The 15,417-nt window shown below is 36.9% G+C and overlaps 1 protein-coding gene across 3 annotated transcripts in view; it reads left to right on the forward strand.

Annotated features, from left to right (window-relative positions):
- The window catches only part of LOC110465694 (ATP-dependent RNA helicase HAS1-like), a 49,016-nt gene extending 34,784 nt beyond the window's left edge, over positions 1-14,232 (forward strand). For all 3 annotated transcript variants that reach the window (XM_021521684.1, XM_021521685.1, XM_021521686.1), the window contains exons 12-14: positions 6,544-6,714; positions 11,047-11,224; positions 11,887-14,232. In XM_021521684.1, coding sequence (XP_021377359.1) covers positions 6,544-6,714; positions 11,047-11,224; positions 11,887-12,026 — 489 coding nt within the window. In that variant the 3' untranslated portion in view covers positions 12,027-14,232. The remainder of the gene's footprint in view (positions 1-6,543; positions 6,715-11,046; positions 11,225-11,886) is intronic.
- Positions 14,233-15,417: the final 1,185 nt, after the last annotated feature.

Consider the following 15,417-nt stretch of genomic DNA (forward strand, 5'->3'; position numbering starts at 1 on the left):
GATAACCGCCATTATCCGACCGTAATTATTGGAGTTATTCCCCTTGGTTTCATTAATGCGATGCATGTGTTCCATGATGTTGTATTGCACTCATTGATCTACCAGTTATGTTGAATGATTTCTCTTTTAATATCAATTACTCACAAATACTTCATATATTTCAATCATACAAACAACTGCTCATTCAATGTGTGACGGGCGTATTATATACCGCTCGCGGTAACCTTGTTACTTGTGTCATACTTATAGTCTTGCAGTCAGACTCAGAGTCTAAGTGTTGAAGACCAGATGATCTTGAGTAAATGACAACTGTTTTACTGACATGGTCAGAGATTTGCCAGTTTGTTTTCCACAGTCGTAAGTATTGTACCTGTCAATGAGATCATAATGCATCCCAAGTTTCAATGGTTATGTCCAACGTATTTCCGAGGTACAAATGGTGATGTCCGAGGTACAAATGGTGATGTCCGAGGTATTTCCGAGGTAATGCTCTCTAAGCTGAGATCATTTCTGAGGAATCTCTTGCGGAGGTAGTGTTCTAAAAGCCGAGGTCATGTCTGAGGTAGCGTTCTAAAAGCCGAGGTCATGTTCGAGATAGTGTTCTAAAAGCCGAGGTAACGTTCTAAAAGCCGAGGTCATGTCCGAGGTAGCGTTCTAAAAGCCGAGGTCATGTCCGAGGTATCGTTCTAAAAGCCAAGTCATGTCCGAGGTAGTGTTCTAAAAGCAGAGGTTATGTCCGAGGTAGTGTTCTAAAAGGCGAGGCCATGTCCGAGGTAGTGTTCTAAAAGTCGAGGTCATGTCCAAGGTAGTGTTCTAAAAGTCGAGGTCATGTTCGAGGTAGTGTTCTAAAAGCCGAGGTAGCGTTCTAAAAGCCGAGGTCATGTCCGAGGTAGTGTTCTAAAAACCGAGGTCATGTCCGAGGTAGTGTTCTAAAAGCCGAGGTAGCGTTCTAAAAGCCGAGGTCATGTCCGAGGTAGTGTTCTAAAAGCCGAGGTCGTGTCCGAGGTAGCGTTCTAAAAGCCAAGTTCATGTCCAAGGTAGCGTTCTAAAAGCCGAGGTCATGTTCGAGATAGTGTTCTAAAAGCCGAGGTAGCGTTCTAAAAGCCGAGGTCATGTTCGAGGTAGTGTTCTAAAACCGAGGTCGTGTCCGAGGTAGCGTTCTAAAAGCCGAGGTCATGTTCGAGATAATGTTCTAAAAGCCGAGGTCGTATCCGAGGTAGTGTTCTAAAAGCTGAGGTCGTATCCGAGGTAGAGTTCTAAAAGCCGAGGTATGTCTATACTCAAATCCGAGGTATTTCTGAGGTTATTGCTCTATACAAGTCACTGATTTTTTTTTTTACAATTTTAAAACTCGGAAAAAACATGGAAACAAGGTTTCAATACTCCAAGGTAAATAATTTCCATGGTTTTTCCGAGGTGTTCCTTGGAAAATGTACAGCTGGGAAGTCTGATATCAATAATCCATCTTCATTTCAATATTTCATTTTGCATACAGAATATATTTAGCCAAACCGAGGACATTTTTTCTCCTGGACCAGGATTTATACCCCTAGAGCGATCCTAGTAACACCAAATGGTGTCTTGATGTATTTCTAACACACATTTGTAACATCAGATTTTGTTGAAATTTTACTCAGGAAATGATGTGCATCATTTAGTCATTCAATCCGTCTTAAAACCTTATTTTCTAAATTCAATAGATTTTGTATTTCTACGAATATTTTTGCATGTGAGGCTAACAGCATTGGAAAGCAGGATGTGGAAATCAAATTTTGTCATGTATTTAGAATTTGGCACAGGTATGGATCCATCCTTTGTCTCGTGCAGCTGAGTAGGAAGTTAATAACATTACAGGAAATTTCTGTTACGGAGTTTGCTAGCTTTCGTGGTTAGATTCCAAATTCACACATTTCTATAGGAGTGTTTAGACTAAGCAGTGATCTGAACTTTACAGATACCATTGACTCTGGTTGCAATATTTTTACTTTATTTTCTGTATTTTTATCTAAGTTTCTATATTATTAAATACCTTGGTTCTGTATATTTTTACCCAATTTGTTTCTATTTTCTTAATTCGCCCGAGTCAATCAGGTTTCCTTTTGCAAACACTTTCATCTGTTGACTGTTATCTGTTGTCCCTTAACAATACTATTTTCAACTTTTCCTCAGAAATCATTTGTCAGATTTTGAAGACACTAATGATTTAATCAGTTGTAATCACTAGCCTGTAGAATCTATAAGAAGAGGCTGACTTCTTATCTAGCTAACGGAGGGACAGGCCCCAATGTGTCTCACAGAGTTCAAAACCTTCAAACGAAATCTCCTTAAAAACTAACATGTTTATATTTCCTCTATTCATCATTAATGTTCAGTAGATGATAAGTCCAATTTGATTTTACATTCGACACCCCAAGGAACAAAAAGGTGGGGCTCGTTAACCTTCAAAAGACATATCTCTTTAGATAATAAAATCTGAATCTAGACTCAAAAAGAGAACTAACCCCCACCCCCAGGTTGTACTCATTTTTATATAGCATGCGTATAGGTGAGATTTTGATGACTTAAGCTAGTATGATATGTACTCTTTCATCTTCATCAGACAAAGACTAGTGAAACATGAACTCTATTTGTGGAGTATGTACAAGTTACCAACAACACCACCTTTCTGTTTGGCGGGCTGGTATTGTACAAATATTCAGCATTCACGTCTGTAAGTTATTTATAACTTTGACCATGTCCACAATTGAGACACTTGTTGATTATTGGTGGGAAATGCCATGATCCACATGACATTGATACAATGTTCTTGATTGCTATAGATCAGTCCTTTTTTCAATAACTTATTTTGAAATGTTTGCATGATCATGTAATTTCCTAAAAAATATTTTTATATTTCTTGAACATCATCATTGATTAAATCAGATCGTTATTATTTCATCTCTCCATGAGATGTCGAGGGAGTCATTTCCGTGCTGTGGTTACAAACACATCGTGTCTGAGCATTTGTGTTAGAAAGAATAACAAATTTATAGGTATCAAAATTGAATCCATAAATCATTTTCCTGATGCAAATTTTTCGATACAAAATTATCAGGGTCCAAGTCTCATGCAGTTTGAGTTCCCCAGACACTAGGCCAAATGATATTCTAGGATTCTACAGCGCTTGAGATTATTGTGTGAATTGGCACATTGTGCAGGATTTGAAAATGTTTGCCTTAGTGACTCAACATGCAAATGTTCACTTAGCCCCACACCCAACGCCATGATGTTTGTTTGGAGCATACATCACTTGGGCATGCCTGTGGTGGTTCACTAAGACGCACTCCTCCACTGCCCAGGATCTCTGGGGAGGGCACTGCCATAGGGTTAGTTTGTCTGTCATAATGATTGCAATGTATTGGCTCTCCCTTGTGCAGGAATAAGGCTCACTTTAAAAGAAGTCTGGCTCTAGAGCATGTGCAGTCAGCCCTGTTAGTATACATTGTATACATTTATTGTCTTGATATTGCACTAGTGAAAAATGACATTTCACTTAAGACCTACATGCATGAAATTTTGAATTTCTTTTGTTTATTAATTTGTAAAAAAAATCTATATTAAATTTTTGCATTAAATCAGAATTTCAACCAAGTTATGAATCAAATTCTGTATTTTAAACCATGCCTATCATCAGGAGGCTTGAATTGGTTATTTCTTGAGATAAAATTGTGAGATGAACTTGTATAAATCTATTAAGTTGCAGACTTTTTCTTGTCATGCTTAACGTTTTTTTTACCAATCAATTTATGGCTTCAAAGGGTTTAGAAGGACTTTCCAGACATTATCAATTTGATGGTATGTGGATCACATCTGGGTGGCTGTACCAATACTTAGTTCTCCACAGATTTCCTCCTGAGTGGTAATTACAGACATCTGTCCTATAACAGGTAGGATATCAGTGCTAGCTACACTTATATTACCTCATCATCTGGATTAGATGAGCTTGTTGTCTTCCATCAAGGGAGACAACTTGTAGTCAATGATAGTGTAGAGGAACTGGACTGGGTCAATTGTCAGCGACCAAGTAGCTCAATCGGTAGAGTGTCATTAGCCTTTAATTTCCAGTTATTTGAAATCATAGACGACTTTTAAAATAAATTCAAGTGATAAATATTGTCAGCTTGAAATTCTCCATCATTTCATTTGAAATGAGGAAGAATCATTTTATTCACAAGATATATGTATTGTGAAAAGATGGATAGACTTCACTTTGACTTGTTCACTGTGCCTTTCTATGATGATTCAGAAGTAACTAAGATTAATATATGTTATGTATATTTTATGGTCTTGTTAAAGAGAAAAGGTGTTTTTTGGAAGTAATGAAACAATTTGCAATGAAAAAACAGTAAAGTCTTTCTGTGGTAACTTTGTGACAAGATGTCATGCGGTCATTGAGATTGTGTCTGGATAACTTATGGCAGTTAAGAGACGCAATAAAACCTTTGTTGATATGAAATTCAGTTTTTAATGCAGTTTTCAGTTCTTGTGGTATAAATCAGGACTAGACTGGTTACAAATCTCTGTCAACTATCTGTTAAGATAAATGTGGTGCATTGACATTCTATTTGAAAAAAACAAGCCATAGAGGAAGTTGAGGAGTGGCCTAAGTGTTAGTCTCGTGACTTTACTCTACGGTTTACCTGACATATCAAATTCTGTTACCCCACTCCGTACAGTGAAGTGTTTTTTCCTGCTGATGAGCAATTTCCAGCTGTGGTGGAGATTTTAACATCCATTTTATGGTCTAGGATAGAATGTATTCTGTGTCGGCAACATGAGCATCAACTGACAGAAAACCCACCATTTCAAGTGCACTGCGCCATCATTTTTGATGCGTAAATAGGTTTTGATTCGACACAGACAAGGTAATGGTCACACTTTCCGAAGCTGCTCTGTAACATTATTACACCATTGGGAACACATGCTATATGCTGTTTGGGAATTCCACAGAAGTATTTTTCTCATTTATTCCCCAACATAGAATTTCACTGAATTTTACAGATGTTGAGAGGCATTCACTTGATTTGAAATTTATGGTGTGAAAATGTCACTTATGACAGGAGCATCAAAAATACTTAGATTTTAGATGTTAAGTGCTCCATGTTGGTATAATCTACAATACATTTATCATGCAATGTGTTTCTCTCATCTCACAGGGGGATTCAGGTTTTATGCTTCAAAGACAAAAGCAATATTCTGTCAGCTGATAACAGGTTAATGTGAGGAAATGTACATTTGTCTGAAATTTATGAGAGTTGTCTGATAGAAGTCATCAGTTTAGACAGTGATAACTCATGCATTGCTTTTCTCTGCATACCATCGATCAGGATGTGAGGCTTGGAGGCTAAACGTCTGCTTCAATTCATACTGAAAGCAATCTTTTTCATTTTACATCAACTAGGAAAAAAGAAACTGAACTGGTTAAACCACACTTAAAAAATCTAGTGAAGAGCATGCACTACAAACATCTGCTGTGCTTACTTCCCTTCTTACTGAAAGCCACTCTAATTGGAATAAATACTATTTGATTATCTTTGTAATTACTGGTTCTCTGTTTCTGTTTCTCTTGATCAGGGAGTGCACATCACACTACTGTAAAGCACTCGTTGACATTGATTGGTCGCTTTTAAATGAACATTTAGTCGTAATTGTTAAAGTTTCATGTTCGAAGGCAGTGACAAATTGATGGCTCACAAATGGGTACAATTAGTCTGCATTTCCTCATTGGTAACTTTTTGACGAGATAGAACCTACTTTTAATTACTTTATGGATGTAACATTTTAATGAGCAAAAACTTAATTGATTTTGTAGCATCGATCATAATATATCATTAAGACCTTGTACTGATAGTAAGTATACGATCGGGAAGCTCTCCTCGTGAAACTCATTGGGAGACAATTATTGTGTAAAGTCTCGCTGCACTGATTGGTAGACCAAGTCTAATTAAGTAGCGTGCTTATAATTAGAGTTATGTCAGAATAGAAAACAAATTTGAAAGACCAATTTGAAAAATAACTTTGATTTCTTCTCAAAAAATACCATATAAAGCCTTATTTTTGATTTCACTATAGCATTATCCTGCAATAAGCCCAGCGGCCAACACATTATGTCTTGCTCATTCTCATAGTAGGGGGTGGGCTTATTACTGGCCAACAAAACTGCCATATATATGTGTGGGCTTATTGAGAAATATGACCGGTAGTTGAACCATGCAATCATCAGACAAAGGTCAATGTTACAATATCACATTACTACATGTTAACATACAGTTAAGAAATCAAACAAATGTGTGCCTGTTCATTGCCTGTTAATTGAGGAAATATGTCTTGTATAGGAATAGTGTGTAAATGATATTGTGTCTCTCAGACTTGATTGAATAGTGACAAGGATTTGATGAACCTTTGAAACAGTGTCTTGTCCTGTTACTGATATCCTACCTATACAGATATATAGAGAGATATTAATTAGTTCATGAATCTGACAAAGCACCTTTTATTTTACAGGAATACATCCACAGGGTTGGACGGACAGCTCGTGGGGATGGGGGGATCGGCCATGCCCTTCTCATCCTGCGACCAGAAGAACTTGGCTTCCTGCGCTATCTCAAACATGCCAAGGTACCACTGAATGAGTTTGAGTTTGCCTGGAGCAAAATCTCCAACATACAGCCACAGGTAAGTTTAAAAAATCTGATAGTTTACGATTTTTGGTGTTTGGTGCTCAATTTGGTCAATTAGATGACACTGCTGGTCTTAATTATTGAACATGTTGTTTTTTCAGGTAATATTTTATTTGTTGACTATGCATGCTTACATGTTCTTGTCTGTTATTGGAAGTATGTAAATATGTATACTTTCCTCCTGAGCATTTACAGACAATTGTGTATGTTAACCACTTGGATGATTAGCTAATCCTGAACAAGTCTCATGTTATGTTTTACAGTAATGCTTTTGGAGCAGAATTGTTTCATAATAGATCAGCATTGTTTGCCCTGTAATTTTAAGATCCCTGAAAAGAAGGTTTATTTATGAAAACAATGATCTTTTTATGTGATCCCCAATTTTTCTTATGTAAAAACGTGACACAACTATACAAATATATTGAGAAAGAAGCTTCCATTGGGAAATTTGATAAAAGAGAAGATCATAAATTGACTTGTCTAGACAGATTTACTCCAGTTGAACGAAGGAGAAAAACTAAGAAAACAGAAAAACACATGTGCTGGCAAGATGAAATAAGTCCTTGTCAGAAACTCATATGAAATTGGAGTTGGATAGATGATGCTTTATTTCAACTGTGCAAAATGATGTGTCTATTTTTACCAAGTGCATCTTGCTGTTTCTACAAGCTAGTCCATTAGTGTTGGCCTTGTAATGGGCGGCACCTCTCCGTCAGAAATAACCCTATAATGAATGGCACAATTTCTGTCCTGTTCCTACAAAGCAGTCCATTAGGACCAGCCTTATAATGGATGCACCACCCTACATCCAGTATTACCCCTTGGATATAAGATCAAGCCCTATCCACTTTACTGCAAAACTAACCTGCTTCAAGATTAATGATGTTTTTAGGAAACCTGTTACGGCCAGAATCAATTACTTGGGATCATGCACATACACTTGTAGTTTGGCCAAACCTATTTATTACCCTCCAGCAAATTACTGCACTTTTTGTCCGAAAATAACTGGTGATTAAAGATCTGTTTTGTAATGCCATGCTTTAAACAGAAATACAGTCTCAGGGCAATGTACCAAACTGTTGCTAGAATGAATCATACTTACACTGTAATTACATACAGAATCATGCTACATACAGTGTATTTAGAGATTCAAGTTCTGTAAGGCACTCGTTTTCATGGATACTTTATATGTGTATTTTTTTCACAAAATATAGCAGGTTTTATTCATAAATGCATGAATTGGTAATTAAAATGATACTGTTCCAATATTAATTCATAATTATTATATTATATTCATAAATATTATTATAAAAGATTTAAATTTCAAATGATTAAGTCTACACAGGAATGACTACCAAAATCAATATCACTCTTCACATATGAAATAACACTTGATAACAATGCTGCATGCCATTTAAGAATGAGCTACCTGGCGCATCTCTACCATTTTCTGCTATTAATTGGTAAACTTTGCTTAAAAAAAGGTATTAATTGTGTAGGTAATCATTTTTTAGTGTATGTAGCAAAGGTTTACCAAAACAACCACTTATTCTTCTGTTCCTTCATCTGAATCGAAAGCCGTAGCTTTGAATAAAGTGAATAAGTGAATTGAAAGTGTATATTTATCCAGATAGACAAGGGATACCCTAACCAGTTTTAAATTAACTTATCCAGAGGCTGTAGATGCAGTCATTATCAAATTGTGTGATGTTTATGGAAAGTGCTAGGTGAAGACAAGTTTATATCACTTTCATCACTACATAGCTACATTTATTCCTATACATGTATTCTCCAGTGAATTCGAGGCAGTGGAAATGAAAAATAAATGTGAAATTGAAGTTTAATTTTATGGTTGTCCTTGACATATCAGTAAAACTTAGGACTAAATTTCATTAGTGGACATTAAAACCTTATTGATACTAAAACTCTTTTAGCTCAAGTTAAAATGTTTAAATTAGTTGAACAGATATCTTATAATTAAGAATGAGAGGGAGTCCTCAAACATAAATTTAAGTTTCCTCGTTTCTGGTAAGTCTCATACCTATAAACTACTTAAACAGTGGAAGGATTCACGAGATTTGTATCAATGAACAACACAGTATAAGGATTTAGGAGCCGTGTACAGGTAAACAACATACACAGGGTTAGGTTAGTGGAGCCTTGTACAGGTAAACAACATAAACAGGGTCAGGTTAGTGGAGCCTTGTACAGGTAAACAACATCAACAGGGTCAGGTTAGTGGAGCCTTGTACAGGTCAACAACATAAACAGGGTCAGGTTAGTGGAGCCTTGTACAGGTAAACAACATCAACAGGGTCAGGTTAGTGGAGCCTTGTACAGGTTAACAGCATAAACAGGGTCAGGTTAGTGGAGACGTGTACAGGTAAACAACATAAACAGGGTCAGGTTAGTGGAGCCTTGTACAGGTAAACAACATAAACAGGGTCAGGTTAGTGGAGCCTTGTACAGGTAAACAACATAAACAGGGTCAGGTTAGTGGAGCCTTGTACAGGTAAACAACATAAACAGGGTCAGGTTAGTGGAGCCTTGTACAGGTAAACAACATAAACAGGGTCAGGTTAGTGGAGCCTTGTACAGGTAAACAACATAAACAGGGTCAGGTTAGTGGAGCCTTGTACAGGTAAACAACATAAACAGGGTCAGGTTAGTGGAGCCTTGTACAGGTAAACAACATAAACAGGGTCAGGTTAGTGGAGCCTTGTACAGGTAAACAACATAAACAGGGTCAGGTTAGTGGAGCCTTGTACAGGTAAACAACATAAACAGGGTCAGGTTAGTGGAGCCTTGTACAGGTAAACAACATAAACAGGGTCAGGTTAGTGGAGCCTTGTACAGGTAAACAACATAAACAGGGTCAGGTTAGTGGAGCCTTGTACAGGTAAACAACATAAACAGGGTCAGGTTAGTGGAGCCTTGTACAGGTAAACAACATAAACAGGGTCAGGTTAGTGGAGCCTTGTACAGGTAAACAACATAAACAGGGTCAGGTTAGTGGAGCCTTGTACAGGTAAACAACATAAACAGGGTCAGGTTAGTGGAGCCTTGTACAGGTAAACAACATAAACAGGGTCAGGTTAGTGGAGCCTTGTACAGGTAAACAACATAAACAGGGTCAGGTTAGTGGAGCCTTGTACAGGTAAACAACATAAACAGGGTCAGGTTAGTGGAGCCTTGTACAGGTAAACAACATAAACAGGGTCAGGTTAGTGGAGCCTTGTACAGGTAAACAACATAAACAGGGTCAGGTTAGTGGAGCCTTGTACAGGTAAACAACATAAACAGGGTCAGGTTAGTGGAGCCTTGTACAGGTAAACAACATAAACAGGGTCAGGTTAGTGGAGCCTTGTACAGGTAAACAACATAAACAGGGTCAGGTTAGTGGAGCCTTGTACAGGTAAACAACATAAACAGGGTCAGGTTAGTGGAGCCTTGTACAGGTAAACAACATAAACAGGGTCAGGTTAGTGGAGCCTTGTACAGGTAAACAACATAAACAGGGTCAGGTTAGTGGAGCCTTGTACAGGTAAACAACATAAACAGGGTCAGGTTAGTGGAGCCTTGTACAGGTAAACAACATAAACAGGGTCAGGTTAGTGGAGCCTTGTACAGGTAAACAACATAAACAGGGTCAGGTTAGTGGAGCCTTGTACAGGTAAACAACATAAACAGGGTCAGGTTAGTGGAGCCTTGTACAGGTAAACAACATAAACAGGGTCAGGTTAGTGGAGCCTTGTACAGGTAAACAACATAAACAGGGTCAGGTTAGTGGAGCCTTGTACAGGTAAACAACATAAACAGGGTCAGGTTAGTGGAGCCTTGTACAGGTAAACAACATAAACAGGGTCAGGTTAGTGGAGCCTTGTACAGGTAAACAACATAAACAGGGTCAGGTTAGTGGAGCCTTGTACAGGTAAACAACATAAACAGGGTCAGGTTAGTGGAGCCTTGTACAGGTAAACAACATAAACAGGGTCAGGTTAGTGGAGCCTTGTACAGGTAAACAACATAAACAGGGTCAGGTTAGTGGAGCCTTGTACAGGTAAACAACATAAACAGGGTCAGGTTAGTGGAGCCTTGTACAGGTAAACAACATAAACAGGGTCAGGTTAGTGGAGCCTTGTACAGGTAAACAACATAAACAGGGTCAGGTTAGTGGAGCCTTGTACAGGTAAACAACATAAACAGGGTCAGGTTAGTGGAGCCTTGTACAGGTAAACAACATAAACAGGCTCAGGGTTGAGGAGCCTTATTAATTCAGTACATCTTTACAATGATTTGACATAGTCTTTACTGTTACTATTTTCAGTTGGAGAAGCTGATTGAGAAAAACTACTTCCTTAACAAGTCAGCAAAGGAGGCCTACAAAGCCTATGTGAGGGCCTTTGCCTCTCACAGTTTGAAGAACATCTACGATGTCAACGGTCTTGACTTGCTCAAGACAGCGTTATCCTTCGGCTTCAAGGTGCCACCTTTTGTGGACTTGGGTATCCTTTTTTCAAAACTTTTGTAAAACTGACTTTAATTGCCACTCACATCATTTACATAAGTTTGGTAAGACACTAACTTAAATGTATTCTTATGCTCTGCCACAAGGTGGTTCTGTGGGATATAAAGTTACCCTGGTCAACACATAGACCAGTTAAGGTAAGTTATGGAATAAGTGCTGGAGCTAGGCTCACTTCCTTCACTTGTTTGTGTGCCTTTATGAGTTAGTTTCCTCTACATCACATTTTATCTATAAACATTGAACCAAAGTCGTCTGTGAAAGCCTAAAAGATATCACTTATCTGAAATATATGTAAAATACCTTTAACATTATAAAATAATATAACCTGATGTCCAACACCAATAAGTCTATTGGTGTCTGTAGGGTTAATGTCAGCTTCCTTTGTATTTCCCTGTACTATTCATAATGTCTCTAACAATTATTATATGTATAAGTGAAGACCAACATACCCAGTACAACATTAAGCATACATGTTCTTTTCTTGGACAAGGAGTGACAGAATTTCTTCCACACCATACCTCTTTAGATTGAATGATGACAGGTTTACCACCACTGAGAGCTTTCTCCTATGATGGTGTTTTTCAAACAAAATAGATTAAGCAAACTTTATGATATGACATTTCCTTAACCCATCATTAGAAGTCTATGGCAGCAAGAGTAGAAAGGTCCAGAAGCGAGGAGGAGGAGGAGGAGGAGCAGGAGCGGGAGGCTTTGGCTACCAAAAACCACAGAAACACAACAGCAAAAAATTTGTGTACAAACAATTCAAGAAGAAATAGTGGAAATTAAAATGATTTAACTTTGATATAACTTTGGATTCTGGGGAAAGCTACAAAACACCGAGGAACTTTGGTACAGTAGAAAGATATTTGTGTTCAACTTGTGGTCTACTGTACAAGTAAATTCATTTTCTGGGGAAACATCTTGAATGTGATAAATTTCATTGGTATAATTACAGGATATGTGTAACCAAATCCTATCACCTACACACACGTCTGACAGCTGTAAAACCTGTAAAACACGTGTACAAATCACCTACACACAAGTATGACACCTGTATAACCTGTTAAACACGTGTACAAATCAACAAAACTGATGTTATATTAACATTTTTATCTGATCATGTTTTAACTCTGTCCTTTTTGGTACATATAAGAGGCAAATCTATCAGAATTTTACACACTGAAAGAGGGTTTTCAGCTTTCTTCTTGTAATTAATGCAGTAGTTTAAATGTTTCTACTACAAATAATGACCATTTTATAATTGGTGTACATATATGATTTATTTAGCCAATAAACCTGGGCTATTTATGAGAAACATTTCCAGTTATGGCCATTGCTTCAGGGTATTGTCCAGACAAACGTTCGGTAAGTGTATTAACTTTACCATACAGACACCACATAGGTATGGAATAATTGAAATATTTGATAGAATGAAAAGAAACATTCAGACATAGCAGACAATTTGTTTTATCAATACTGCTTGGTAAGTATTGATAAGACTATATGGTGAATAATGTAAAACAATGTATAGAGCTGACATTGATACAAAGTATACAATGTAACATAGTGTATAGAGCTGACATTGATACAAATTATACAATGTAAAACAATGTATAGAGCTGACATTGATACAAAGTATACAATGTAACATCATAGTATATAGAGCTGATGTTGATACAAAATATACAATGTAAAACAATGTATAGAGCTGACATTGATACAAAGTATGCAATGTAACAGTACTAGTGTATAGAGCTGACGTTGATACAAAATACACAATGTAACACAGTGTATAGAACTGACATTGATACAAAGTATACAATGTAAAACAATGTATAGAGCTGACATTGATACAAAGTATACACTGTAGCACAGTGTATAGAACTGACGTTGATACAAAGTATACAATGTAAAACAATGTATAGAGCTGACATTGATACAAAGTATACAATGTAACATAGTGTATAGAGCTGACATTGATACAAATTATACAATGTAAAACAATGTATAGAGCTGACATTGATACAAAGTATACAATGTAACATCATAGTATATAGAGCTGATGTTGATACAAAATATACAATGTAAAACAATGTATAGAGCTGACATTGATACAAAGTATGCAATGTAACAGTACTAGTGTATAGAGCTGACGTTGATACAAAATACACAATGTAACACAGTGTATAGAACTGACATTGATACAAAGTATACAATGTAAAACAATGTATAGAGCTGACATTGATACAAAGTATACACTGTAGCACAGTGTATAGAACTGACGTTGATACAAAGTATACAATGTAAAACAATGTATAGAGCTGACATTGATACAAAGTATACAATGTAACACAGTGTGTAGAGCTGACATTGATACAAATTATACAATGTAAAACAATGTATAGAGCTGACGTTGATACAAAGTATACAATGTAGCACAGTGTATAGAGCTGACGTTGATACAAAGTATACAATGTAAAACAATCTATAGAGCTGACATTGATACAAAGTATTCAATGTAGCACAGTGTATAGAGCTGACGTTGATACAAAGTATACAATGTAACACTGTGTATATAACTGACATTGATACAAAGTACACAATACCTGTTACATTAAGCTTTCCCGTAGGAACTATTGTTACAACATTGTTCATCATTATGTTATTGTATTACCCATAAAGATATTACATTGTAAACTCAGCTTCATGGAAAAATGTCTGGATTAAATCTGGTAAAGAAATATACATTTATTGGTTTAGTTGATAGTTGATGATAGCATTGGCTTTACACCAGAACTAGAGTCACGGAACAAAATCAGAAAATTAAGTGTGGCAGTAAAGACCTATTCACAACGGATATATACGATTGTTTACAGTTTTAAGTATACCAACAAATACAATAGTGTATAAATTCTATTGATGACTAAACATTATTGTATGATTTATGTTCCCATTTAAATAAAATCTATCGTGGGAAAATGTAATGTAAAATTTCAGTTGTTTTCATTTCTCTACAAAATGGTGATCTGTTCGGAAATGTGCCAATTACATATCAATTAAATGAAATCCTCTTTGTATTAAGTAATTTTGATTCTTGATTCTCTACACGACAGCCATGCCAGATGCATGTACGTACTTATGTATTTAATCGTCTATTCAAGTGAGGAGGACAAGAGCTTTCTTAGATAGCAATGCTAATAAGTACCATTGATGAAAAATGTACATCTTTGTATGATGATTGAAAGTAATAAATGAGTACATTTTATTTTATCTTGTCCAATCAGACCAATCACCTTTCATCATTCTGACAAAAGCAAACCCAATCTTTCTTTGTCTAAATTGAAGGGAATCGTGAATCTTTCATTAAAATATCAAAGGGATTTACAAGATTTGATATAGACCTTTCATCGGCCAATCTGCAGGAACTCGTTAGATCGTGAGGAGGAAGTGAGAACAAGATGTAAACCTTTGTAAACTAAATACACCAGCTACATGTATATAATTATTATACCCGACAATGCACTCGTAAACAACATACGTACTCTAAGGTACATGTGGTCAGCGGCGGGTTGTACTTTTACAGTGTGTAACTTAACACTGCTACTGATATTATTCCGTGCAATTATAAAGGCAGATACGTAGAGCTTTATTTAGTATACAACGTTTCTGATTTATTTCGTACCCTGTATCAGTCTAAAACTGGTTAGGCAGTTTAATCCTTACACAGGTCATTGTTGCGTTGAAGACAATAGGAAAACATTTATGTAACAGAGGAACAAAACACGAGCCGTTCACAAATGAAAACCATAACTCTAACCCGATAGGAAATGACCACACTAAAGCGAAAGGATAGACACCGTCGGTCCCTCAACAAAATAGAATACGAAATTATCAAAAAACTGGATGACCGGGTGACACCGTGAATAGCGTTCTCGCCTTTCACCATTCCGGCCGGAATTCGAATCCCCGATCAGACGTGTAAGGGTATTGAAACATCTGCCCGGATTTTTTCTCTCCGTTCTCTAGTTTCGTTTCACATGAAGACCCCTTGCGTGCTACCATCGGAGCCAACCTCGCGTGCTACCATCGTAGCCAAACTTGCGTGCTACCATTGGAGCCAACAAGAGCGATCAACACAAGTTGATAGAACTTGCTTCAGAAATGTTT

Source organism: Mizuhopecten yessoensis, unplaced genomic scaffold, assembly GCF_002113885.1.
Source record: "Mizuhopecten yessoensis strain PY_sf001 unplaced genomic scaffold, ASM211388v2 scaffold11099, whole genome shotgun sequence".
Taxonomy (NCBI): domain Eukaryota; kingdom Metazoa; phylum Mollusca; class Bivalvia; order Pectinida; family Pectinidae; genus Mizuhopecten; species Mizuhopecten yessoensis.